The sequence below is a fragment of the Epinephelus moara genome, chromosome 20 (assembly GCF_006386435.1).
Source record: "Epinephelus moara isolate mb chromosome 20, YSFRI_EMoa_1.0, whole genome shotgun sequence".
In the NCBI taxonomy this organism is placed as follows: Eukaryota; Metazoa; Chordata; class Actinopteri; order Perciformes; family Serranidae; genus Epinephelus; species Epinephelus moara.
In genome coordinates, this window is record NC_065525.1 from 26,686,228 (window position 1) to 26,712,724 (window position 26,497).

A 26,497-nucleotide genomic window follows, 5' to 3' on the forward strand; every position below is an offset into this window, starting at 1 on the left:
TCTGACAAACCCAATTAGTTTAGTACAACCAACATGATTTGTTTTGACCTCGAAAAGCTTAATTAAGTTGAACCAGCTTAATATTTATCCAAAAGTCGTATTAGTGCTTTGATTATTTTATTAAAGATATTCTAAATATTTATTTTAATTCAGTCCTATTCAAAAATGTAAAAAAAATGTTTTTATTTTTTCTTGAAATAAGTTGTCAACTGATTAAAACAATTTATTACAATGCATTTTTTGTATGCTAAAAAAAAAAGTGTGATCCACAAACGCCATTGGTAATTTTTTAGAATGCACTGTTATCATCAATACGGGTATATTGCAACACCCCTACACTAAAATATGTACAAATTGTGGTTATTATCTTATGTAACATGTCCAGCGTCTCTCCTTGCTATGGATATTATTGAGCAGGCTTTTAGACATTTTCCCAGCACATCCTGTGTGCACAACTGTCTCCGTCTGTATGCACATCTCCTTCTCCAACCAACAGTGATCAAAACTAGAATACTTGTGAGAAGTGAGAAATGCCTTCTTGTTGAACACAAATCAAACTATGTCACTCTTGCTTCTCTTTTCTAATCCCATTATTTTTTGATTAAGACCTCCACTGCAGCAGCATAGACATAAAAGAAGAACGGCCACTGCTGTGCTGAATTCCTGTGGTGATGAGAGTCCAGCTGTGTAAAGCTCTACATCCTCCTCTCACAGTTTTTTCCTCCCTTCCGCCTCAGCTCTCAGACAACCCTTTTACCTTTGTGTGTTTTAGCACTTTTCAAGCATTTCCGCATGGCTTGTCATGTGTGGACGGCGGCATGGGACAGTTAAGGAGGGTGGTGCTTTTACAGGGAGGAAGGATGGGGAGGATGCCGAGGTCAAATGTGCAAAAAGAGAAAAAAAAAAAGAGTGAAGTCTGGGTCAGAGGAAGAATCGAGTGTAAAAAAAAATAAAAGGTGGCGGACAGGAAAGGTGGAGAATGTGGACGTAGAGAAAGCTCCTGGGAGCTGCTTTGCTCTGGCAGGCTAATTGAAGCTCTGTGTGGCAGCAGACCCTGAGCTGTCACTCCAATGAAGAGCCCATTTGCTGCATTTTGCAGGCTGTGTGCTGAATTCTGATGATGTTTCAGAAAGCTCCCAGACCACAGATCGACACTGTTTCACTGAGACCCCCTCCCATCCCCTGCACGGGGACGCATCCCCCTCCCAGGCTCTCCACAGATTACATGTAACAGGGTCAGAGGCATTCTGAACACGAGCAGCCACTGCGAAGCACAACATGCGAATAGGAATTATTTTGTTCTGAGGATTTTGTAAATTTGTCGAGGAATCTCATACATGATAATGTGATATTAGACTCCGCGGGAAGTGTTTTCACTTGTACAGGTTTTCCCTTGTTGGATTAGAAAAGATTATGTCTTCTAGCAGAGCACATAGCTGCGAGCATCCAGTGAATTATTCATCATGAATTAAAGCAGTCAGTTATGAAAATATTTATCTAAAAACTGAACAGAGTGGGATTTTTATATGCGAAGCTGTAACCGAGATACTCAGGCACACGGCTGTTAGTATATAATTAAACTGAATTGTATTACCTGCCAGTTTTGGGTTGTGCTACGACACATTGTCACTGTGCTGCTTTTGATTTGCTGATGATGCTTATCAAGTATATATATACAGAGATTGTAAAGTAAGTGCCAGGCACAGTCTTTTATATCATTAAAGACTCTTCCTTCCTGCCCCCACTTTGATCATTTAGACTCAATCAGATCTTCAGTGATTGTCTATCCCGCCTAATGAGCTACCCAAGCAGGAGAGTTATTGATCCGTGCTATTGAAGGTTCCACATACATTTGCATTTAAGCATGTGCACATACACTTAACCACGTGTTCTTTTTGACAAAAATCCATCGTAATTTCCTTGTGTATCTTCAATTGTTTTATAAATCTACCTCCTTTAAAATGAAATATTCCTTTTGCACAGAACTCGTGGTTTGACATCAGACTCTCACTGAGTTGAGTAAAGGTGGGAATAAATGCTCAGAGGGAGCCACAGGTGCTGCACAGCACGTCACTGAAAAATCATTAGTCTCTCCTCATCTATCTGCTTATCCGGGCTAAGACCGAATTCATTTGGGGGCTGGTATTTACTGAGCAGGAACCTCCCTGTGAATCCATTGATTGTTACACGCTGCCTCCAGGCATGAAGATAAAGTTTGATTTTGTTTTCATAACACTCAATACAAAAGTGCAGTGGTGGCAGACGTACTCATATCTTTTACTTAAAGGAATACTTCCCCCACAATATCACCATTTGTAAATTAATTAGTCGTGCTGTGTTACAACGAATTCATGAAAAAAAAATGTTTTTCTTGCATGCCTCCAAGGAAAACAGCAAACATATGGATTGATTGGTTGATTGATTCATCTGGGAGCACAGCAAAACTATATCAAAACATCCATTTACAAACTCACACAACTTGTGCAGTACATTTTTATTTATCCAGTCGTATGCTCAGTACTTCCCAAACATAGGCAAACCTTGCTAGCTTGAAAAGAGCGTAGATAATGTTTACATTTTTTTTTATTTTATTTTTTTTTAGCAAAAATGCACGTGTTTGGAAAGAACTGAGCATACGACTGGATAAATGTGACCAGGATTATTATTATATATTGTGAGAGTTTGTAAACAGATGTTTTGATGTAGTTTCACTGTGAGACGTGGTCCCCAGTCAATCAATAAGTCATTCACTGTGAGACGTGGTCCCCAGTCAATCAATAAGTCATTATGTTTTCCTCATGAATTCATTATAACACAGCATGACTGACTGATATACAAATGGTCATTTTGTGGGTGCAGTATTCCTTTCAGTAAGTGAAGTAACACCACAGTGCAGGAATTCTGTCACAAGTAAAAGTCAATTAAAATATACTTTAAGTACCTAAGGGCCAAGCTCAATATGCAGATTGGCCTTTTTCTAGAATAATATGATATTGTTTGATTATTATTATTATTATTATTATTATTATTATTAATGTAATAATATATAAGCATCACTTTGCAGCTGGTAAACGCGGGGCTAACAACTTCATACTCTGTTTGGTAGCTTAATCTAAGGTAATATGTCATGGATTCTTTAATTATATTTTGTATTACTGTATTTGTATAATTGGTAAAGCAGTGTCTGTTCAAAGCAAACTTTATGTACCGAATCTGCACAGTGCCCAAAGTGACAAATATCAGTTCAGGAAGGACCCAAATGCAGAACAGCAGGGTAGAGGTTGACCAAAAAGCGAGCTTTAATAAAGCTGAAAAAAATCCAGAACAGGCAGGTAACAGAAAGTCCAAATGACAGAAGAACCAAAACTAACTGAAAAGGACCCAGGCAGGAAACAACACCAAGAACACTGAGATGAGCACAAGGAATGAACACAGACGAGTTGACCAGGAACAAAGGGAAACACACACAGAAAAGTAATCACAAGAACAAGACACGGCTGGAGGACTCGGGCAAAAGGAGGGAAATGGGGATTGACTAACAACAAGGATGTGGTGGGGAACACTAGGGTGGAGCTAACAAGACTAATACAGAACAGGTGTGAAAAGAAGACTCTGGGAACAGGGAAGGACTAACAAGACAGGTGTGACAGAAAACAGGCGGGAACACACACAAAGACAGGGAGTAAAACCAGACGCGACACCTGAGGAGAGAATCCTCAAAATAAGACACAGATATAGCTTTACTACATCACAGTAGTTATTTTCCAGAGAGATTTTAAAATGCCAGATGTAAATAGATTGTATTTCACTGTTTTGCATTGAGCTCTGTTGAATAATGAAACCTGACACTATGCCGTTTTGTGCATAACAGGACTCAATCTCATTGGCCTGAGAGTTGCTAAGACTTGTGTTGTGGTTACAGGTTGATTGTTCTGGCTTAATGACAGAGCTCCTACTTTCACTTCCACCATCAGTCACTTGTTCGCTGCACTGATAAAGACTCTGACCTTTCCTGTTGGATGAAGGCCTCCAATAAGACAAAATCACTTAGCAACCCTGCAGCTATAAAGGTAGGCTCTGACAGTGTGTAGGTATTTGTGTAAGAGGAAGAGCTTGTGGGAAGATAATAGATAATGACTCTGTTTCATGTAATTTCTTTGAATTGATGCAACCTGGCAACTGCGATCATTGACAGTCTGATTGTATATGCTCGGCTCATACTTGAAGGACTGTGAGGCTACTGACTAAGAGCTCTCTTGTGATAGAGTGGGTACTGTATGCATAGTGATGTAACAGCCTTTATATTCAGGAGATGAAGAGGTAGAACAGGCCACACACAAGCACAGTGAGTATTGAGAGGTCAGAGCTGCAGAGTTTTTGGGATAAAAGCTTTCGTTTTCTGTAAAAACAACCGGTGGATTTAATGTTGCCGTAGCAGATGTACAGGAGTCCTCCCACATTGTTATAGAAGACTGTGCAGCATTTTGCTTGCACAGCTAACAGTCAACATTTGCAAAGGTAATCCTCCTTGCTTGTGGTTTCTATTGTGTATTTACACCTTGTGTTATTGAGACTGGCTTTACTCGTAGTCTGGAGTCCCACAGACCCCACTCCATGTGTATTAACAATTGAAAAATCAATCAATTTGAAACCCAGTATGTAGATAGTAGGCAGTAGTTATAATATATATATTGGGGAGGGAACACATCCCCACCTATGTTCATCTATGCTCAATCTGCCCCTCACAATTTGCCTCAGAGGGTTTTACAGCATACGACATCCCTCTGTCCTTGGACCCTCACAGAGGATAAGGACAAACTCCCCCAAAAACCTTTTCAGGGGAAAAAACCTCAGGAAGAGCAACTGAGGAGGGATCCCTCTTCCAGGACGGACAGATGTGCAAAAGATGTCGTGTACAGAACAGATCAACATAATTACAGTAATCCATATGACAAAATGATACATAAAGAGAGACAGAGACAGAGAGAGAGAGATAGATGCAAACAGTAATAACAATAGCTATGTTATAAATATATATATAAGATGTGACAGTATATGTATGTGACAATAATAATCATGTGTATAGTAATAGTAGTAGGAGGCATCAGGCAGGACCATGACCCACAATCCAGGTGTAGCTGCGATTCAAGGGAACCTACAAGACAGTGGAGACAGAGACTCCAGAGAAGAAGCTGAGTTAGTGATACACAGTACTGGGATGTCAATGTTAGCAAATGAAGAAGAACCACCTTTCAGAATCTGAGAGTGAGAGAGAAAGAAGGAGAGACAGGGCTCAGTGTGTCATACGAGGTTCACTGACAGACCAGGCCTATATCAGCCTAACTAGGGGCTGGTCCAAGGCAAGCCTAAGCTTATTAGCTGTCAAAAAGGAAAGGCTTAAGTCTAGTCTTCAATCTGGAGACGGTGTCTGCCTCCCAAACTGAAACAGGAAGATGGTTCCATAGAAACAACGAAAGGCAACCACACACCATCGTCCAAAATAATAATTAGCAAATGTAATCATAATGATAAATAAACTTAACAAAATGCCATTACGATTACTGCTGATTCTAATACTATGGTGAACTGCAGTAGTGGCGTTGCTTGACTACTGTGGGTATGTCAAGTCAGTCTCTCCATTTCATTACTTGCAAAGGGGTAAAAAATTGGAAAGATGAAATGTAATATAAGTTATACATAGATGATATCGCCATTGATTTGTAGTTTTTGTAAAGTTTTAGTATGTCATAAAAAGGTAAGAAAAAGTCATTGTATAGTATGTCATGAAAAAAGTCAGTGTGTGCACTTTTCCTGTGCAGCCCTCAATCATATGCTTGCTCCCTAAAATGGCACTCAGCCATCAAAACTCTGAGAACTCCAGGGGTTTTATTTATTAAACAATGTGTAGGATCCATACTAAAAGTGTGTGTACAGACAAAAGCCATAAATGACGTGCGGCAAAATATTCAACCATTTCTACAATCAGGCTTCTACCTCACCATCTATGTCGCCAATTCCCCATCTCCAAAACAAAATGTTCATAAGCATGGGTCAAAGTTTCTCCCATCAAGTCTGCTTTTATAGATGACAACTTTTGTGTGGGAAATGGCCTACGTCACTTTCAGCCTTCGTTTTGTGCGTATGCAGTTTTTAAATGAGACCCCAGATCTAAGACTTTGTTTCAAAATGCTATAAAATGGTTTGTTTTGCTGTTCAGTTTCTTAACATTTCTCATGGAGGTAACTCCCCCTCAAACACCCCTGGAGGGTCAGGTTGAAGAGGGTGGACATTGGAAATAGCCCCCCACCCCCAGTGTCAAAAAGGTGATTACAGCCCTGTGTAGGAAATCAAAATACATTGAAGGATGCTTAACCTTCCCTTTGACACACATGGGACTTGCAGATTTGATGAAGGTGGTGACTTATGCCTTGGGACCAATTACAACCACAGAGGTTGAACCCTGTATTAGACTCCTTAGAGACAAACTCTTATAAAACTCCAAGAACATAAATCCTGATAGACACATTTGGGATTTGGGAGGGATATCACTGCAAAAAAACAAACGTCCAACACAAATCGCAGACATAGAGCACATGGAAATCTACTCTATGTAACAGTGTTTTACAGCTGGGGACTCTGAGTAATGCAACGTTTTCTGTAGCAATTCATCAGTTCAAAATTAATCAAAGCAATTCGGACCACTCAGATTTAAGTGGCTGGGGAGAGCCAAGCGAAACATTAGGGTCTGTTATGACATATTCATGAGACATATTTATGAGACAATTTCTAGCCCAGTTTTGAGATATATTTATCAATGAAAATAACATTTTCCTCTACAGCTTCAGAGGGGTGGATATGACCTCCCATCCCATGATGCCCTGGCACAGATCCTACCAAATGGCCGCTACCCTCTCAAGGGAGCGAAGACGGAGCCCCACAGAGCAGCCCAACAAGAACAGGAGAAGCCAGAGGCTGCACAGGCCAACAAACCCAACATTAACCACACCTATCAAGTACATCATGCCCATCAACGGTAAGACAGATAATACATGCATGGAGTTATTGTGATGATCCTTGTATGAATAATATTTTAGTATGATTAATTTCCATTAAATGTGTTAATCCCTTAGACCCTCTCTGCATGATCTGGAGGATGATCCCCACATGGCAGAGATCACCGACCTCCAAACTAAGGTGATTAGACACAATCAATACCTAAACTCTTGAATCAATCAGTGAAGCAATCCCCGCTGTCACGTTTCGTTAGTCAACAGGAACATGGGTGGGCCAATGAGACGGGACAGTATGCTGCTGCAGACACACAGTTGGGAGACGAAGTGACAGATAGTAGAATAGATTAACATTTGTCAGACTGATTGCACTCTGGGAGGATCCAGAATGATGAGGATGAAACTTGTGCCAGGGGTCCAGGGGTGTTATTTATGCATATTTTGACATTTTTCTCCTGTCGCTGTGAGGTTGTCTTGATAATTAGATTTACTTATTTAAATTTGCTTAGATCTGTGGATTGGGTGAAGCGTTATGTGTTTATCCATGAAGAGTTTATGTTAATTCATGTAGATTTTGATAGATAATATGATAGGAAAGCAGATATCTGGGTCTTAATCGGACAGTTTCACAGTGACACTACATCCATCTCCTGTATAATACTACTGTACATACATAATGATAATGATAATGATAATGGAATGGAAACACCTAATTAGATATCACATCATTACAATTCAATTCTGCTGCGCTTTGTCTGTGATATTTGTCCTGAAGTGACAGTATGTATGACACATGGCCACTTTAATGTCTTCAAATCATAGCGAGGGGAGGGAACCTCCAGTATTCACGGGCAGAGACAGGCTCCCCTTTTATTTTTGACACATGATGGGACTTTCCAGACTCATCACGGGGAGCCGTCCTTCCCATCATGCCTGTGGGCCCCCCAGCAGAGACACCATCTCATCTTCAGTCATGATTGTCACCTCGTCCCTGCCCTTTCAATTAGATGCTCAATTTCACCCTCGTGTCCCACGGGAGTCACAACCACACCATCCGAGATTGGAATTCCCTAATCGTCGCCCCCTCCTCGTACATGCAGCTGGACCCTGCTCTCAGCCTCCATTCAATTGTGTCTATTCAGTGTGATAGAGGAGTATGTGATAGAAAAGAGAACAATGAGCATGGAGAAGCTGCTAGACAACACGCACATGCCTTACACACAGACATGTCTTGATAACAGCTCTGCAGCAATATGAATTTAAAGCCAAAGTCGAGGGGATTTTGTTTCTTTTTAAAAGGAAAGAAGAGAAAAAAATGTAAAAGAAATATTTTTTTAACATTTTTGTACAAGTCAGTGTTGTTTTTAGTCTGTCATGCTGAAACACTCTCATGAATTTGGCATGAGTTTTGCCTCTACAGTTCAGCAAAAGGGCTTTCACAGGAGGACGCTGCATGAATGCACGACTAGGATTCATCCAAAAACCCTACTTAAAGCTCCCATGACAAAAGAGCTTCACAGGATGGGGTGTTACTGTCCCTTTGGATTTGAGGAGCCGGAGTCATGTATCCATTGTACTCAAACCTCAGACAGTCGATTACAAGAACGTCGCACTTTATGGCATAATGTTCTTCTTTGGCTTCCAGTCATGTCCCATTTGTTGTGTCATGTGATTATCCGAAACCAAGAGAAATCAATTATTCATCGAGACTCTGAGACTTGGAGATAAACATGCAATGTGTACTTGCTGCTGGGATGTTTTTACATTCTCTTAGTGTACAGAAATGTGTTGTTTATACATCCTGGAGGACCATACAAAGACATGGGGCTGAAGAGACATCTAGTGGTCATAGTCACACAGCACCACTCAGCATCAAATTTGTCCCAACAGGTTTCTGGGAATATTTTGTGCCATTTTTGTTCCTGGAAGTTATGAGTGTGATTATTTTTTTACTTTAGTCAAAACAGTTACTTGTATAAAAATGCACTAGTCAGTGTCTCTGGCTTGATTACACATTACCTTGAGGGGGAGGTATAGTTATAATCTTTGCACTTCACACCAACCTTGATAACACTCATTAAAGTCAAGCTGGTACAGTGTCACAATGACCTCTACAAGGGCATTAGCACTGAAAGGGGATACAAATAATTCAATCACTCTTTTCTAACCATCTGTAACAAATCAAGAAACTGGTGTGCAACTGACCGTCCACGTCTCTCCATCAGGAGGTGGAAAACTATCGTTTAGCCATGAGTAAGATGGCAGAGGACATCATAGCGCTGAGGACACAGGTGGTGACGCTGGAGACAGAAAACAGTCAGCTCCGCACTGATCTGTCTCTGCAGCAGGACCTTGGCCGAGACCTGCTGGATGATACTGACATTGACGTCATGACCAAGGCTGAGATTGCTGACCGTATAGGTAGGCCACAGCAGAGCACTACAGTTTAATTGAAGTGAATAGATAAAGAAGGAAATCCATATTTTCAAAATTTGAATGATACATTTTTTGTAGTTTTGTAGGATTGTACACCACAATCGTGCAGTTTTTAATCTGTAAAATGCATAATGCACTTCCCCCTTTTTTTAATTTAATTTTTATTTTTTTGCAAAATTCAGGAACAAAACAGGAAAAGATACCATTTATGGAATGTGGAAAAACAGTATATCTCCAGTTACCATTACAGTCCTGTGTGGTAAATAAGCAAACAAATGGAGCAGTAATTATTACTCAGCCTAGGCAGTAATTGTAATATATGTTGAGGGTACATATCCCCCTAATATTCAAATATACTCAAAATGCACCCCCAAATATTGATTAGAAAATATGGAGAAAGAAAACAGCTATACTACGAAAGGCAACCACACACTGCCATCCAGAATAATCATTAGCAAATGTAAACATAATCATCGATAAATTTAAGAAATTGCCATTATTATAACTACTAGTTCTGGTATTACCGTGTACGGCAGTTCTGTGTGGGATTTATTTAAGTGGCGTTGCCGTACCCCATCAGAAGTCGCTGTTCAACTACTGTTGGTAGATATAGCTTAATTTATGTACCTTAACTGTGCTGTTTCTCTATTTCATTACTTTTAAATGTATTAAAAAGTGGAAAAATAGAATGACATATGAGTGTTATGTTGGCTGTATCATTGTCGACTGTTATAGTTTTTGTTAATGCGTAATAAAAAAGACAGGAAAAAGGTAATAAAAATAGTATGTCATTAAAAAAGTCCTAAAAAAAGTCCCAGTGTGCATGCTGTTCTTTATGGCCCCCTGAATTATTGTTTTTATTATTATTTTTGTTTATTTGGCAAGGACAAATGCATAAGACATTGCTATATGTGTAAGGTACAAAGTAGATGTAATGCATACAGGTTTATAACCATGGCTAATTTGTAACCCCTGTCCCCAGTTGGTTTTAGAGTTAAAACAGTAAGTGTAAGATGACTAAGCATGGAGTATTTTAATACAATAATTCAACACATGTACAGTAAAATACGAACAAAGACTAAGTCAAAGTGAAGACCACAATAAGAACAGAGACAAAAAACAATTAACAATGACTATGTTCATATAAATTTCTCTTGGGAGGAATTCCCCCAGACTACCTTGGAAGGTTGGGTCACAGAGGTTGTCGATTGAAAATGGTCCCCCCCAATGTTAAAAGGTGATTACAGCCCTGTACTTAACCATATACTTTCCATTCATCAGCATCCTGTCTTAAAATGAGCCTGAACCAAAACCATGCAAAAGCAATAATTGACATTCTTTCACCTAAAGTTGAGATTTAAATTAAGAAAATCTTCAGACTGATTAATGTCAGAGTGTTTATTATCCAGCCAGCAGCTGCTGAACCTTCGGTCCATGTCATTTTGGATTTGAGGGCATTTCATTGGCAGATGAAGCAGTGACGGTGGAAGGTGGCTCACTGCACGTTTGCTAATCCTTGTGAGTGTATATTCCCGAGCAGACTGTGGCGTTTTGTGATAAGGCAGCTCATTTGGGCCACAGACCCTGATAAGCTGTGTGGGTACTACATCCCTTATCTCCTGAAGGACAGTTTGCGACCCTCAGTGAAAGGATGTTCCTGAAGGTCTCACTGCTGGCTTTAAAGCAAAGGGACCAGATTTAAGTTTTGTCCAACAGAAAATCCATTTCATTTCAAAAGCGTTATTGATCAGTATTGTTCAAATGTCCGAGCCTCAGAGCTGACATGTTAATCAGTCTAAATTTGAAAAGTAATTTAAGTTTCATACTTTACAGATCAAATCCTAAGGCTCATCTTTGATCAACTTAGCTGTCTTTTTCTGATGTCAACATATGAAAATAGCCATTTAGATTTATGCTCTTGTGTGTGACTTGTCTTGCTGTTGTTGTTTTTAAAGCCTCTCTGAAATTCAAGCTGGCCAGTGAGACCAGTAAGGCTGCCTCTCAAAGGGACAGGATCCAACAGCTGCAGAATGAACTGATCAGGGTTAGAAGATACACACACACACAGGAATAAACCTTAAATAATCACTGTGTATGTAGTCTGACACTGTCTTCCTTGCTTGTGTTGTGCAGAAGAATGACAGTGAGAAGGAGCTACTTAAACTTCAAAGAGTCTACCAGCAGCAACAGCAGGATCTGCAGCGTCACCACAGTCACATGACAAAGGTGGCAACTTTGGAGGCCACAGTGAAACAGCAGGAAAAGGTGAACAGTCTAGGCTATACGTACCAGTATAACTATCTGATTTCACAACTTGCAGGGCGTCTTTTATGAATAACAGCTCAAAATATATATATGTATATTTGTGCCATTTTTTTCAGGTCATTGAGAAGATGGAGAAAGCGTTAGACGGCAAACTCAGAGAGAGGAATAAGCAGGGTGGTGACAAGAGGCTGGTGGTGAAAAAACAAAAAGGTACAAGGGCTCAGTGAGGCGAGGGAAGAGTATGTTGTCACGAAAACATTTGCAGAACGTCTCCTCATGCTTTGCAGGTGAGACTGACCACAGAAAGGAAGAGATAGAGTCGGCCCTGGCAGCAGAAAACGCTCGTCTCAGAGGAGAGCTGGACAGGATTCGGCAGCAGCCTGCTCCAGTCATCATACAGCAGGCAGCACAGGTAGACAGCTACACATTCGAGCCAGTGTTCAAACAGTGTGATGCTACCCAAATTTAGTCTTGCAGTTACTGAAATCTCAAATTAATATGTGTTATGTCCCCTCAGACAAAAGACGCACTGCCACTCCAGGAGAGACTGAGTTTACTAAATAAACTGGAGATGGCCAAGGCAAAAGTCCAAACCCTGGAGGCTCAGGTAAAAGAACAGAAAAATCATATGCGCACATGTTTCATAGACTTAATGAGTCACTGATCAGGACGTCTTGCCTTTGTTTGCATGTGTTACAGCTGGAGGAGAACTCTAAATCATGGGGGAGACAGAAACAAGAAATGTTGACCAAACTAAGTGAGCACAGGCACAGCTTCGTCCGGACGTCCACTACAATCCTTCATAACGTTCCTCTGGTCAGTTGAGTGCAGTTAGCCTTCGTTTTATATGACACACACTGTGCAGTGTGGAATTATTTTATCTGACATGGAGTTGTTTCTGCTTCTTACAGAGGTCTGTGTCACAGTTATTGCATCAGCCGAGCAGACAGAGGAAGCAGAAGCCTTTAAAATGACCCAGACTAAACACACACACAGAAAAACTTTTCTTTCAGGGTGTCTACAGGTCCTTAAAGAGTCTTAATGTGTCTTCAGTTAAGTTTTCTTAATATAAGGCCTTAAAAGTATTAAACTGTCTTAAACTCAGGTTTGATGGGTCTTAAATATTTTCTGTCGCATTACTGCAAAAATGATATCTGTAAACACCCTGTCTTTGATTTCATGTTCCAAATAAAATATTTCCATCTAAAAAATATATTTAAATATTAATATTATATTATGTAATAAAATGATATATAACAAGACATACTGTAAATCAGTAGTATTGTTTTATTTATCACTGGTTTATATATATTTTTAAAACACTTTTGCCACATGTAATGAAGCATCTGTACATTCCAGGTTTTTTTTACTACGCACACACAGACTACACATTTGCATACTGTTCAAATTACTCACTAGATAATACACAGTATATATAATGACTTTTTTCATTAGTTATGACGTTACTGAGGTAATTTGTTCATGCACATTTTTAGCTTTTCTTTCCTAATGTTTTCATGCTCTCCCACAAGATCAAAGGTTGGAAGAATTTATTTGTTGTTTATACTGTGGTGCATTCGGGGGCCTGGCTTATTATGCACCACAGTTTTTCTCTCAAACTTGGCATCATTGACTCGTCTGCAGAGGCTTCAGAGTCAATATTATAGGCTTGTCTGGTAAGAGAATGAGCTCAAAGGTACTCTGCACTTCCACATGGCGCTGTTTCTCCACACGGAAGTTCTCAAGCATCTGTAAAGACGGAAGATAGTGCACATAGTTAATATGCTGTGTGAATGAGCCGCAGCATACAGTGAAATGTCTCTTTATAATCTGTATATTTTACATGGATGAGGAAGAGTTGCATCTCTGTCTCTGCTATTCTGCGTCCTAAACACTGTCGGGGGCCGAAGCCGAAGCCCAGGCTCCGGAAGTAGTGTGACTCCGTCCTCAACCAGCGAGAGGGCTGATACTGCTCCGGACGAAAGAACACTTTGGGGTCTCTGCCCATTGCATACAGTCCTAACTGGACCAGGGTCTGAACACAGAAAACACAAAGCAGTTTCTTTAACAATGCTCAAACACAAAAAAACATGATGATTTATATTTTTGATTGCTTCTTACCCCTGCTGGGATGTGGTAGTTTTGAATAATGATATCTTCTGATATGTATCTCTGCAAGCTCACTGCGACTGGGTGTAACCTGAGGGATCAAAGTCTATGTGTTAGTAAGAAAACTATTACACAAAACTATTCCCTAAACAACTGACATCTTAAGATTAGACAGTATCATAAATAGCATGACATGTTTGCCATCATGTACCTCAGAGTTTCCTTCAAAGCTCCTTTGACCAGTGGAATCCGCTTCAGCATCTCCTTCATGTCTCCCTGGCTCTCAGCCCGAGCTGCAGCCACCTCTGCTCTCAGCTCCTCCTGGAGGCTGGGGTGCCTTGCTAGTTCATACAACGTCCACAGCAGTGTTATGGAAGTCTGAAACACACAAACAGAATTAAGCCAAAAAGAAGTTACGTTCTGAAAAAATAAATAATTTGTGTCACTTCTTTTCCTTACTGTATCTACTCCTCCAGCCATCAGCTCGGTGATGCTGGCCTTGATGTCTTCAATGGACAGCTTGTCCAGCATGAGCAGGCTCGCCAGGACTCCTGGGTATTTCTCTGAAGTGCCAGCTTCCTTACGTAACTGTCTGTAGATGTTTTGGATGCAGCGGTCCGCTGAGGCACCAAGATAATAAAAATGAAATAAGAAACAGTGCAAACATCAAAATATAAAACATGATTTCCAAATAACACAACTAAGACTCTTATGGTGCCAAACAAAACAATACTTAAAATGTTCAGCCTGTTTGTTCTCTGAGTTCTACCTTGGTTGAAGATCCCATCCCAAGCCTCCACGTGGTCGCGCCACACCTTGGCTCCAATCTGCCTCAACAGAGCAGGAGGTATGTACAGCATGGGTGAGGTAGTCTTGAACATGAGGGTGATGCAGTCGATGAAATGCTGAGCTTCAGGGTCGATGTAGTCCAGCATCAAACCAAGACGCTCCCCGTACAGCACTGAGCTCACCGCTGTGTGGGACAGAGCAAACATGAGACAAAGATAAGTAATATTGTAGGGAAAAAAGGAGCACTGGCCTACACAGTGAGTGAACTTGAATATCAAGAAAGATAGAAGTCCATCTTACACTCTAGTGCATATTTAAAGAGTTCTTGAGAGAGGTCAGTGGTCCATTTGTTCTGGCCACTTCGCTTTATCTTTTTGTGCACCCTGGCAACAAAATCCTGGCCCACTTCATCCAGCAAAGGCACAAAGTTTTCCTGCACCTTCGGGGCAATCACCTCCTTGTTGAGAATCACACGGTTTGATCTCCAGTCTTCTCCATCCCTGTGGGAAGATTGGATTTCAACCTTCACTAGCAATGCAACTAATAGGCACAGTCTTAAAGCACTTGGTAAAACCTCTGGTTCCATGACAGAAATATTAGTAAAAGTGAATTTGTAAAGGAAGAAGGGTTAATAGCACGTACTTAAGTAACACTCCATATTTGCGGTTCCTGTAGTCTCTGTATGACGTCCAGGCTTCAACTCTCAGCCTTTTAGGATAATGGCCCTCGGCTTTGAACAGGATTGCAGCGTCTTCAGGATTGATGATATTTACGCTTTCATAATAACCTACTTTTTCTCTGACATACAAAAAGTCAGAGGAAGAAAGGGGTCAAAATGCCATATCAAATTTGTTGTCAGAGCAAGATGACCTTGTGGATTGTCGGTCACAGATATTTTTCATGGACAAAAATATTTATATTTACATTAAGACCAGAATTCATTTCAAAATAATGACATCATTCAGTGTTGTTTTGTCTACTTGTGTTCCTTTTCATTGAAAATACAGTAGACGATAAATGTCATGCAATTATTCTATCATTTAGGATTTAAGCAAACTTGCTTTGTCTTCCGTACCTGTAAATTGGTCCAAAAGTGTTGAAGTTCTGCAGCATGATGCGGTGAAGGTTTTTGAAGCCATCCAGTTTCCAGAAATTGTACAAATTTGCCACCCCGTTCTTCCACAGTCCAGGAATCTCACTGAAAGGCCTGACAATGCTGCTGCTCTCCGAGTACACCTGTCTGACCACCGGCACACTGCTGCTGCAGCGCACACCTGTTGTTGTCAGCTCTCCCATCCAGGACAGGGGCGCCGTCACAAGGCTGCGGCACACACTCCACCTGGCCATCACGACAACAAAAATGCTCACACTGCTCTACTTTCAGCAGCTGCTCTGGCTCTCCCGGGGACATCTGGTGCAAAACAAGGAGGCTGGTCTAAATAGTCGGCCCCCCTCGCTGTGCTGATCAAGGCTCTCCAGTTGAACTCTGCAGCCTAACAGAATATCCACCACAGCGCAGTAGCTGGTGTGTGTTTAGCTGTGTTATTTACTGAATATTTTACAGCACCCTGCAATCATCTGTATGTAAAAAGTGAGACTATGCAAACTTGTATTAGGCCTTAAGACCTTCAGAAATGTTGCTGTCTTTAAGTGTTTGCTTTGGTTTGTGAAGAAAGACAAGGCCACGACAGAAACTCAGTTTAAAACAAATATAATTAATGTATACATGAAAAGCATGTACTGTACAATCAAAATGAAAGATTTAATAAATACGTATACAAATGTGACTGTGAGCACTATTTCTTAAGAAGCTTTATGAGTTCTTCCAGCTTCATGGCGGTCTTAATGTCCCCCTGGATTTTCAGTCTGCCGCTGGTGTAAGCAGCAAATGGTCGAAGCTCGCCCTGGAACATGGCCAGAAGGTCGCTGTCAGACATGCTCAGTGTCACATCTGGCTCTCTGCACAAGGACCCTGCTCCAGCTGCACCACTACCTACAGGACACACACAGAGCGACAGAGGTATTTAATATTTATGTAACTGTGCTTTTGTTTCTATTTACAGCAGACATTTGAGCATTATTACACAGATTTAGCACGACTTGCATTCAGTTGATCTCAATCCTGTAATAATGGGCTTTTTACAGTAATATATGAAGCATCACCTTGGCTCAGATCCACATAGTAACTGTGATGCTGTCCATCCCCCGAGCTTATGTCAAACTGGAAGCAGGCCCCAACTTGCTGGACCAAAGTTTCTGAGAGCAGGAGCTTCACCCCACCAAGCAGCTCCTCAACAGAACCTGGTGTGGCCACGACTGCCTGAGGGGCACTGCTGAACTCATCTATAAAAGTTAAACTGTCCTCTGAGGAGAAAAAGCCACAGATATATTATACAGCATTATCATAACGGGTACATGTTGTACCAAAACAGTTGTGTGTGTGTTTGGGGGGGGTACCTTGTTTAGGCTGTGAAACGCCACTGCGGCTCAGAAAGTGCATTGCCAACTGTTGAATGGGGCCAGTGAGGCCTTCCAGTCCAGGCACAGAAGGAGGCATGATGAGGGGTCCAGAGAGGCCTTCCTCTGGTGCTTTTAGTATAGAGCCCAGGGTAAGCTCGACCCTGTCTACCTCCAGCCCCCAGGGCCGAGTCATCTCATTTATGTCCATCTATGCAGAGCAATAAAGGATATAAGTTTGATGTGATACAGTGAAAAGCCAGAGAAAAGTAGGTTCAGTGTAGTCTTACCCCAAGATATTCTCCAAGTTTAATGCTCTCAGTTTGGATCTCCCTGACAGTCTTCTTAGCCAGGCTGTAGGTCAAAGCCTTCTGTGCCGTCATCCTGGTCGAGGCGTTCAGGTCCTGGACTGATAGTACAGACATGACGGGGTTCCAGATCCTGAACTGGATGTCTGCTCCCACTGACAATATGCCACCATCCAGAGTAGTCACCTATAGTAGCAGAAATCCATGTTATTTGAGTGCTAGACATCTAACACTGGTCATTTAACATCTGTTGGAATTTAAAGAAGACAGAGACATTTCCTCTTTATTTAAAGCTTTTATTGACTAAAGAATATTTACTATGTAAGGCTGAATATACAAGTTGGGAAATGCTGAATGCTGGTAAGGGCAGAAGGAGGGTTTTGGCACCATTTCGAAATGAAGCCAAAAATGCATAAGGAAATGTTAATAAATAAAAAAATTTTTTAAAAAAACCCCTCATAACTCTGATAAATGCTTCAGTTTAAAAAACAAAATTGAATTCTGAAATGTATGGTGGCAAAGATGGGATAATAAAACTCCACATTCCCCACACATAATAAAGTTTACTCTTGGCAATAAGACATTTTAAAATAAACTGCACACACCATGGGGTTAAATCTTTTCGTATCAACACGTGCTGTCAGACACTACTTAGAATTTTCTCAGTATCAGTTTACTCGCTTCATTTTCACGCTGATCAGCAGTGCACCAAGAGTGCCACCTGTAGGACAAAGTACATAAGAACAGATTTGTTTTCTGTCATCATTACACCTATCCATATTGGCCATTAAGAGATCCTTCCTAATGCTCTTTTAATGGTCATAATGGGGAACAAACTCCAAAGTCCTCCTGTGCAAAAACATATCCAAAAGATTATCTTATATGACTGATTATTGTATTAAGACAGACTTGAAAACTTGTAAACCTATCTCTTAGTTTGTCTCGTTAGGTCTTTACATAAAAAAACCTGTAGGAGAATGTGAGGTAAACTATTCCTGACCAGTTATTTTCTGCATTTTTCAATATTTCAGCATGCAAAAGCTTGAACAAGTTGCCCATCACAACAGCTGACTGATGATGAAATCGGCAGTCAGCCGCTCGTTCAGAGCTGGTGTCAGCTATATGCATGCACACCTGGCTTGGCTGATGGCTGATGATGATGTAACTGCAGAGTGTCATTAGCTCCAATAAACCATCCAGTTTGGCTCATCACATACACATGGTCTCTGGACACGGTGCAGCCTCTGGTCACATAATGCTCCTGGCACCAAGAATGAATTTTCTTAAATCTACCATTATGTAAAGGTCCACAGAACTCTGCAATTCTCTGCCTATTGATATTATATCTACCTTCCATGACAAAATTAACTTCAAAAAGCTTATAAAGAAATATCTTGCCATATAACAAGATAAGCACATAGCGCTATTTTAATGTACTTATATTCTTATTTTTATATCTGCATTTTTTTGATACATGTATCTGTTTAGTCTGCTTGTCTTAGTATCACTTGTGTTTGTAGTGTGTTTTCTCTCAGCTGCTATGTTGAATTATGGTGTAGTCTATCATTACATTATCCTTAGTTTCTTTCATTTGAGTATCAGTTTGGTATTTTGATTGTTTTTAGATCATAATATGTCTGTACTGTGTTTCAATGTGTAGGACCCCAGGAGGCCTTGAGACACATTCATGTGCTTCTCATGGGGATCCTTGAATAAAGAATGAACCATAAACTCAGTATAGTGGTTCACCTGACAAGGAGGAATGTTGAAGGCACGGGTGCGCAGATCGACTCTCTGCCACTGGTCAATGAGGGGCAGCACAAGAACAATACCAGGGCCCTTCGGAGGACAAACTCGACCCAGGCGAAACACTACTATCCTTTGGTAGTTAGGCACCGTCTACGAAACAAAAATGAGCCAGAGTTGGTTGCTTTTTTTCCTCAGCAAGTGAGTGGACATGCTGTGGGAGTAATTGGTGAAAGGTAATGTCACCTTACTTTCAGTACAAACCATCCTGATATCGGAAATGTTAGAAAGGTGCAGATGTAGACGAGGAAGATGACAATCAGGTTGCAAATCCAGGACACCCATCCTTGAGAGGTATCTTATAGACAGAAAAACAAAACAAAAATTTAAGAGTCTCAGTCTTAAAGATATTCTCAGTAAACCCGCCCTTAAAAGCAGTTGTATGATGTCATCTGTGGCTTTAAGGAGGGGTTTTAAAGTCTGATAAAATGACTCGAGTGACATGAGTTGAGTGATCTCTGCTCGGGACTGGGGACTACATAACAGGACGTCTGCATTACAAACTGAGGGGTGTGGAGTCTGAAAGATGTGGTTTTACCAAAGAAGAAGGGCTAAGGGAATATGATACTGAATTGCATTATGGGAAGTGTAGGATCCAATGTTTTTGGAGTTTGACTCATCCTAGGGACTGAATTTCAGGATACATATACACTGTAATTTAACAATGTTTATCATAAATGGCAAACCAGTTATATAAAGACTGAACTATTTTTTGGAGATGCTCTTATAATCATGTCTGTTTGCTTATTTGAGGCTAGTTTGTCTCACTTTTGCCTACTGCCCCACCTCCACTGTTGACCCCAAACTCACCACGTCCCAAAGCCAGAGCTACAACAGTTCATGTTTGTTAACGTTACCTACCGTTGAAGTCGTTTTCAGAGACATTGGGGATGTTGTCAAATGAAAAACCTTTGTGATAGCCGCGCTGTGTGAAGCTGTCAGTGTCCACAAACAAGCCAGGAGTCCTCGTACTGATGGAGTCCCTCTGAGGGAGCAGCTGATACGACTTGTTAAACATTGCTGTAAAAAATAACTGTTATATCTTCTTTAAAGCAACTTCATTTTATTTATCCGTCTCCACTTGTCAACCAAAACCGTCTGACTGAAGTAAACAAAGTATATATGGTGACTAAAATACAGGACGCTTTAGCTCATCATGCTAACTAGCTAGAGGACAGTTGTTCCGTGTTTTGCTCCGGCTCTTCTTCTAAGTGTTAACTGACGGCGTGTGTTCATCAGTAAACGTGCTCATTACCGCCACCTAGTGGTGATGCAGCCTAACTGGAGTTTCCATTAGAGGAAATAGCCATAAAACAAGGAATAAGTTGATTAAACTTTATCTGACAGATATTTTTGCAGTCAGTTGTTGCTGTACTGGTTTCCACTGTAAAATGTATTTATTTATTTTGTCTGAAATCATGTAAAGCTCGCCAAAGATGGAAGAAAAATACTGATCCTGTCTTAAAGTACACTCTGTTGCCATGATGAATATTGTCCTATTGTCCAGTAGCCAAATCATATTAGATCCTGACCAGTACTGGATTTTTGAGGCCAATACCAGAGTTTGAGATTTTTATTTTTAATTTGAACTTTTATTCAAGAGATGTTACTGCTCATTTTCCCAAAATTATGCCTAAAGATATGCACTGAGTGAAAGTGTGCAATAAACTTGTGCAAGCTCCATGTTTTCTAAATTCCTCAAGCATATCTTTGCGATTTCTTGTTATATATTAACTGACATGTACACAGTTACTGATATATCTGTAATAAGCTGGAATTGGCCAATACCAGTCATTGTGATTAGTTCAGGCCCCAAATCATATAAAAAAAATTACAGTTCGTTTTTTGTTACTACTTCCTTTTGACAAACACATGACAAACATTTTTGTTAAGGATCCCAAAGCTGTGACTAAAACATGTACTGAGTAAAACTGTTAACAGTAGAAAAAAAATATCTCTGGTTTTTAAATTACTGACATGTAGTTCCTAATATATCTGCAATAAGCTGAACTTGGCCAATACTAGTTATGATGTAATGGTCAGGCACTAAGTCATATTATCTATATTTTGTAGCATCATTCTGTAATAAATGTTGTGTTATGTATTGTGTTTTGTTTCTGTAAAACCAGATAAAGAATGGGAAAATATGACCAAGATGAACAAACTTCTCAGTTACAAAATGTCCATATTTATTTAGTATGAATATTTACAGTCAAAACACATTCATTATCATATCCATCAATAAAAATGCTTTTCTTTTAAACTGAGTACCTACCTAAAATATTATGTTATGTCTTTGGTTCTTTATAACAAAATTATAATATTTACAAGAAAATCATGTAATAGTCACCGAATAAAACCTGTATGTTTATTTCATTTGAATACCATAATCTTTAATGTCTTTCTTAGAACAGACTTTTGGTTTAAAGAAGCAAAACCTTTCCATTAGTGATATTTCAAAATGTCTTCAGTGAAAAGGGGATACTATCTTGAATTTGAAAGGAGAAGTCATAACCAGAATATGTGAAACAAACAACCACACAACATGTTGCTTCAGGGGTTGGTTTATGGTGTTTTTTCTTACTGGTGTCATTCAGCCTTCCTCTTTGCTTGTTATAGTTTGCATCTTAGTTTTTGAACATGTCACACAGCAGCTTCTCCATGGGTGTGCTGCCAATGGTCCTGTGGAAGAACAGCTGCTCTATTTTCTCTGAGCTCACAAAGTGAAGGGAAGGCAGCAGAAGTAACAGTCTCCCAAACCTTGATGGACGAGAACAGAGGAGAGTGAACAAGCTTGAAATACTTCAGATGTTTTTATGTTTGAAGATCTATGTAGTCAGTCTGAGAGGAAGTTACAGCAGGATTACCTGGCACTTTGGCCGGGGTACGCTGAATAGATGTGCTGACCCAACAACACCTGAGACTGGTCCTGCAGATTCTCCACCTGCTCTGGGTCTTTGAGGCTGCGTGTCTCTGCAAGTCAAACAGCAGACATTAGTAACAGTGTCCGTTCAAATGCAACAAATGCATATTCCTGAGGGAACAACCCCTTACCTGGCTTGAACAACACAATGGCTTTCAGGCAGGCAAACTCAGTGGGGTCAACAGCCAGGGCCTTAAAGCGATTAAAGACCTCCTCCAGGATGCGCAGGTCAGCTGTGGGGAGGCTGATCTTAGCCTGCTGTGTGGGAGACAGATCTGGCAGAGACAGAAGAGGACAGCTGTCCATGGGAAGAGACCACTGGATGGCACACAAGAGGAACATCTCACTCCAAGCTTCCTCGAGGAGAATCACCTGTGGATGACACAAAAATCCACGTTAACAGTGTCGCACAAGATCAATGTGTGTGTGTTAGTTTGGTAAACAGACAGAAACATGTCAGTCAGTCTCACCTGGTCTCGAAATGGCAGGTGAGCAAAGACTGGCAAATTTTTTGCCCACTTGACGGACATGAAGAGGAGTCGTGCTGATGTCTCATAGATACTCTCTGAACAGTTGGAGGTGTACGGGGACATACGACAGTCAGAGGGAGTCCGATCTCTCTCTGGGTCATTGGTCGTCACGTCAATGTTCTCCTCCACTGTGCATCAGAATAACAGAGTCATATAAATGTTAAGGCTACTTTACATAAGATTATATGCATAATTACTATTCAGATAAGACAATTCTAAATCATCCTTAAAGGCATACCCCACTCATCTCTGACATAAGTAGCAAGGTCAAAATGGGAACTTGTTGTGTCCACCTTAATTTAATCTCTGCCATATGATCTCACCGTCCTCTGGCTCCAGTTTTGCGCAGGTCTCTGCAGTCAGCAGGCTGACCATAAAGCGGTGGTAGTTATGAGAGTTGCTGCAGGGCTGAATGGTGGCAGAGGTGGTGTTGGAGGAGGTGAGCAGAGGTCTGCCGATGACTGCTGAATAGGTGGCAGGGGAAGTGAGCTCCCTTGTGGTGGCCAGGTGCTCCTTTTTAGTGTCCATACTTATAGAGTCTAGACTGACATGTGCTGTGCTGCGAGGCTGTCGCTCATTCTGCACAGCTGCCAAAGGGACAAAAAAACAGTCAAGAATAATGTATGCTATGACAGATCTAGCATGTGCACAGATACACGGTCAACTTCTCCTGAGTTTCTCACCATCTTTGTTCATGCCAGCCTGGAGACACTTCTTCAGTCGACAAGCTTGGCATTGGTTTCGATGTGCCTTGTCAACAGGGCACCTGCCTGTTCCAGCCTGGCACCTGTGATAAGATTTGAAAAATTCTGAGTGAAGACAAATACTATGTGAAAATATAAACTTGTCACACTAATATTTCTTCATTGTACACGTAGTTATTCTGACTGCCCTGCTAGATCAAATTTTGCTCACCTGTAGATGAGTCTTCGTCTCACACTGCGCTTGAAGAAGCCACTGCAGCCGTTGCAGGCATAGATGCCATAGTGTTTGCCACTGCTTGAATCAGAACACACTCTACAGAGCAGACTTTGGTCGAGTGCTTTACCTGGGACTGTGGAGGACAGAAATAAAAACCTAGTATTAATTCACTCTCACTCATCCCTTCATTTGTTCTGTCTTTTTTGTCCAGTTCTTCTTATTGTATACACAGTGCACATCACTATTATGGACATATTCATCCTGATAACATAATTTGCCGTGAAGAAACACACTTGCAAGTTTTGTTTTTTAATTTTGCTGTCCTTGTTTAGCCCCTTTGTTCAATCTTTCATATTACAACAGTTGCATATTACATCAATTACTGGCTCACCTGCTTGATGTCCATCTGTGAGGTCATTGGAGGTGTCAGAAGAAAACATTTTGGTCATGTGGTCCTCCATTTTGAGATGTGTTCTAATGTCTGAACTTCAATTCATAAACTCTTGATAAAAAGAGAATTATTCCCAGAAGTGTTTCCTCTTCTGTCTAAAGTGTGTTTTGTGTAATTGCCTGGCTGGATCAAAGCATCTTTATGTGAAGTGCTGACACATGGCAATGCCACCAAAACACATAGAATTTTAAGTTCTTTCCACAAAAGCTGTAAGTTTACGTTTAATATCTTCAGAAGCAATAAGAGGAGTTAATCCAGGAATTCTTCAATGATTCTGGTCCAGCGCTGTTGTCCTTTCTCCAGTTGTTTCTGAAGTGATGAAGGGTCGGTAGAGTCACAACTTGTCTTCTGTCTTTCTCTCTGCCAGAATGAGTGCGAGCCTGAGACGTCAAGGGGCTTTCTGAAGGAAGACAAGGAGATTAGCACCATGCGCTGTGTAAGCAAATGCTGATTTGTCATCCTCTTAATCTTTACTGTCTATAAGGGTAAATCAATCAGTCACACCTCTTACAGGCATAAGAGTATTTAACAAAGGTGACCAATGAAAAAAGAAAATGATATATATTTTACTCCTTACACATACTGCTTAAAATGACTAATTAAATTTGGCTGCTGTATGGGAGACCTCACCAGTGTCAGTGTGTTTCAAACTGTAATCAACATGGCTCAAACTATTCCCTCTTCAGTCTTTATTTATTGTGCCTTTCCATTAATACAAACTTTACTAACACCACTGAAGAAGAAATATTACTACAGTGGTCCACAACTGCTGCTTAATTATAGTCATTGACTGGTTAACTTGTTGCTACATAGGGACCATTCTGCTTTGTATTCTGGATAAGTGACATTTTGTAGTGTTACATAACATTTTGCGGGTGTCTCCTGTGTATAATACATATGTAATATTAACATTAAATAATATTACCAAAAAAAATGTTACAAGCAAAGATGCGATATCTTGGCTATTGTCAATCTGGTGATGCCGGCTATCATGTCAGCTGCTGCCCACAGTGCTGACTTAAGGTTTCAGAAGTTGACTAGGCCTAGTAGTTAACAAGTGAGCTAATCAACAATACACAAAACACTGCAATATGGAGTACTTGTCGCACTCCTAGTACATGTATGTTCCCCAGCTTCCTGTTGACAGTGTAGTGGGGTTAACAGTGCACTCTTAAGACATTCCCTCTGTGCCATATTGGCCCTGTCAATGAACACTAATGACTTGAGGAGAGTACAGCCACCCCAAATCAGCAAAGTAGCTTAACCTTCCCTGAAATGTGGTCTCCTCCTTGAAAGGAGGGGATCACGGAAGGGGGTGATGAGAAGAAAAACAATTAGTGCAGAGATTGAAAGAGCACCAACAAGTTGACCCTTAATTCCATTCTTCTGCCATATGGTGACTGCTCTCTGGAGTCTCCGTCTGCCTAATTAGGAACCCAAGTGCATTTACTGTTATTGCAAGTGCACAAATCTTGGAATGTTCATGTTTCACTTCACTTCTCTTACACAGTGGACGTCTACAAAGAAATGTCAGAAACATCAGCACCTGTGCTTATTATTTTCTGTACAGGTCTACAGCTTCAGTGATGGCAGTGGTCATTACTGCATGTAGCTAATGACATCTAGTTCAGCTCTGTAATCAGATCAAATGTAGCAAAGACACTAAAGATACTAATGTGACTATCTGCCGTGTCCGCAGAATGATTTCTGTAATCCTTATTAAGTCACTCTTGATTTTTGGAAAACAATGTAGCATTGAAAACAGAGCTCTTTCTGGTGTGTAAAAGGATTACAAACTTGGCTATGCACATGGAGCCGTTTGAACTCAGAAGCTGCTGTCTGAATCAGTTTATAATCCTGAAACAGGGAGGAAACTGTTTATATTCGGGGTCTCAAAGCCTCCAATAGCTGCAGTGGTGCAGGTGCATGCATGTTAATATAGTATGCAGTGAATCTGCTTTTCATTATGCACCTCAGTAACACAGTATGACAGTGGAAAGATTGACTCATTGTGTTTGTACATTTTGTTTAAAGTTGTTGTAATGCTCTTCTTTGTGTTATGTAAAGCGCTTTAAATTGTTTCACATCATTATTATTTAAAACACTGTGTTTTATTGGTGCTATACAAACTAGGTGCTATACAAACCCAAGACCAACAGGTCTGGTAGCTTAGTCTACAGCACCTTGTATACAGACTTCATGTAAATCCATTTAAAATAGTTAAACAGAGTTAAAATAGTGCAAACCTGGCATCAGTATGTCTCAAATGCACCTTTAATAGCTATTTGTGATCCCATTTCACTTTGACTTTTAATAAACAGTTTGGGAAGTTAGTAGACAGCAACTTGACTAGATGGTCCACAGCACATGTGCATTCACACTACATTGGTTGCAGTATAAATTTACACTCAAATCACCATCTAAACCTACTTTGTGAATAAGCCTAAATTACATACTGACCTAAGCAGTACTGGTAATCTGGAATCAGATTA

General features: G+C 40.5%; 4 protein-coding genes across 8 annotated transcripts in view; 1 reads left to right on the forward strand and 3 right to left on the reverse strand.

The window, feature by feature from the left end:
• ccdc33 (coiled-coil domain containing 33) overlaps positions 1–12,989 on the forward strand; it is a 47,170-nt gene extending 34,181 nt beyond the window's left edge. For 4 of the 5 annotated variants that reach the window (XM_050074162.1, XM_050074163.1, XM_050074164.1 and 1 more), the window contains 10 exons: positions 6,840–7,033; positions 7,131–7,194; positions 9,236–9,431; positions 11,402–11,490; positions 11,580–11,711; positions 11,828–11,921; positions 11,999–12,123; positions 12,229–12,318; positions 12,411–12,527; positions 12,623–12,989. In XM_050074162.1, coding sequence (XP_049930119.1) covers positions 6,840–7,033; positions 7,131–7,194; positions 9,236–9,431; positions 11,402–11,490; positions 11,580–11,711; positions 11,828–11,921; positions 11,999–12,123; positions 12,229–12,318; positions 12,411–12,527; positions 12,623–12,685 — 1,164 coding nt within the window. In that variant the 3' untranslated portion in view covers positions 12,686–12,989. Of the gene's footprint in view, positions 1–3,983; positions 4,071–6,839; positions 7,034–7,130; positions 7,195–9,235; positions 9,432–11,401; positions 11,491–11,579; positions 11,712–11,827; positions 11,922–11,998; positions 12,124–12,228; positions 12,319–12,410; positions 12,528–12,622 lie in introns of those variants that run through there. The other variant, XM_050074167.1, reaches the window with a different exon arrangement.
• Positions 12,990–12,993: 4 nt separating this feature from the next.
• On the reverse strand, positions 12,994–16,016 carry LOC126408544 (cholesterol side-chain cleavage enzyme, mitochondrial). Its single transcript, XM_050074168.1, has 9 exons — positions 15,685–16,016; positions 15,252–15,407; positions 14,910–15,109; positions 14,590–14,793; positions 14,280–14,440; positions 14,032–14,198; positions 13,833–13,911; positions 13,555–13,746; positions 12,994–13,460 (listed from the first exon to the last, which is right to left on the reverse strand). Exons 1-9 carry the CDS (start codon positions 15,954–15,956, stop codon positions 13,338–13,340), a joined length of 1,554 nt encoding a protein of 517 aa, XP_049930125.1. The 5' UTR covers positions 15,957–16,016; the 3' UTR covers positions 12,994–13,337.
• A 287-nt stretch (positions 16,017–16,303) lies between these two features.
• On the reverse strand, positions 16,304–20,390 carry stoml1 (stomatin (EPB72)-like 1). The gene is made up of 7 exons (XM_050074140.1): positions 20,042–20,390; positions 19,372–19,478; positions 19,124–19,273; positions 17,357–17,560; positions 17,067–17,277; positions 16,773–16,973; positions 16,304–16,602 (listed from the first exon to the last, which is right to left on the reverse strand). The coding sequence occupies exons 1-7, from the start codon at positions 20,196–20,198 to the stop codon at positions 16,406–16,408; spliced, it is 1,227 nt and encodes a 408-aa protein (XP_049930097.1). The 5' UTR covers positions 20,199–20,390; the 3' UTR covers positions 16,304–16,405.
• A 982-nt stretch (positions 20,391–21,372) lies between these two features.
• On the reverse strand, positions 21,373–24,373 carry nr2e3 (nuclear receptor subfamily 2, group E, member 3). Its single transcript, XM_050073315.1, has 8 exons — positions 23,946–24,373; positions 23,549–23,687; positions 23,317–23,420; positions 22,957–23,220; positions 22,574–22,761; positions 22,235–22,475; positions 22,048–22,153; positions 21,373–21,940 (listed from the first exon to the last, which is right to left on the reverse strand). Exons 1-8 carry the CDS (start codon positions 24,013–24,015, stop codon positions 21,808–21,810), a joined length of 1,245 nt encoding a protein of 414 aa, XP_049929272.1. The 5' UTR covers positions 24,016–24,373; the 3' UTR covers positions 21,373–21,807.
• Positions 24,374–26,497: the final 2,124 nt, after the last annotated feature.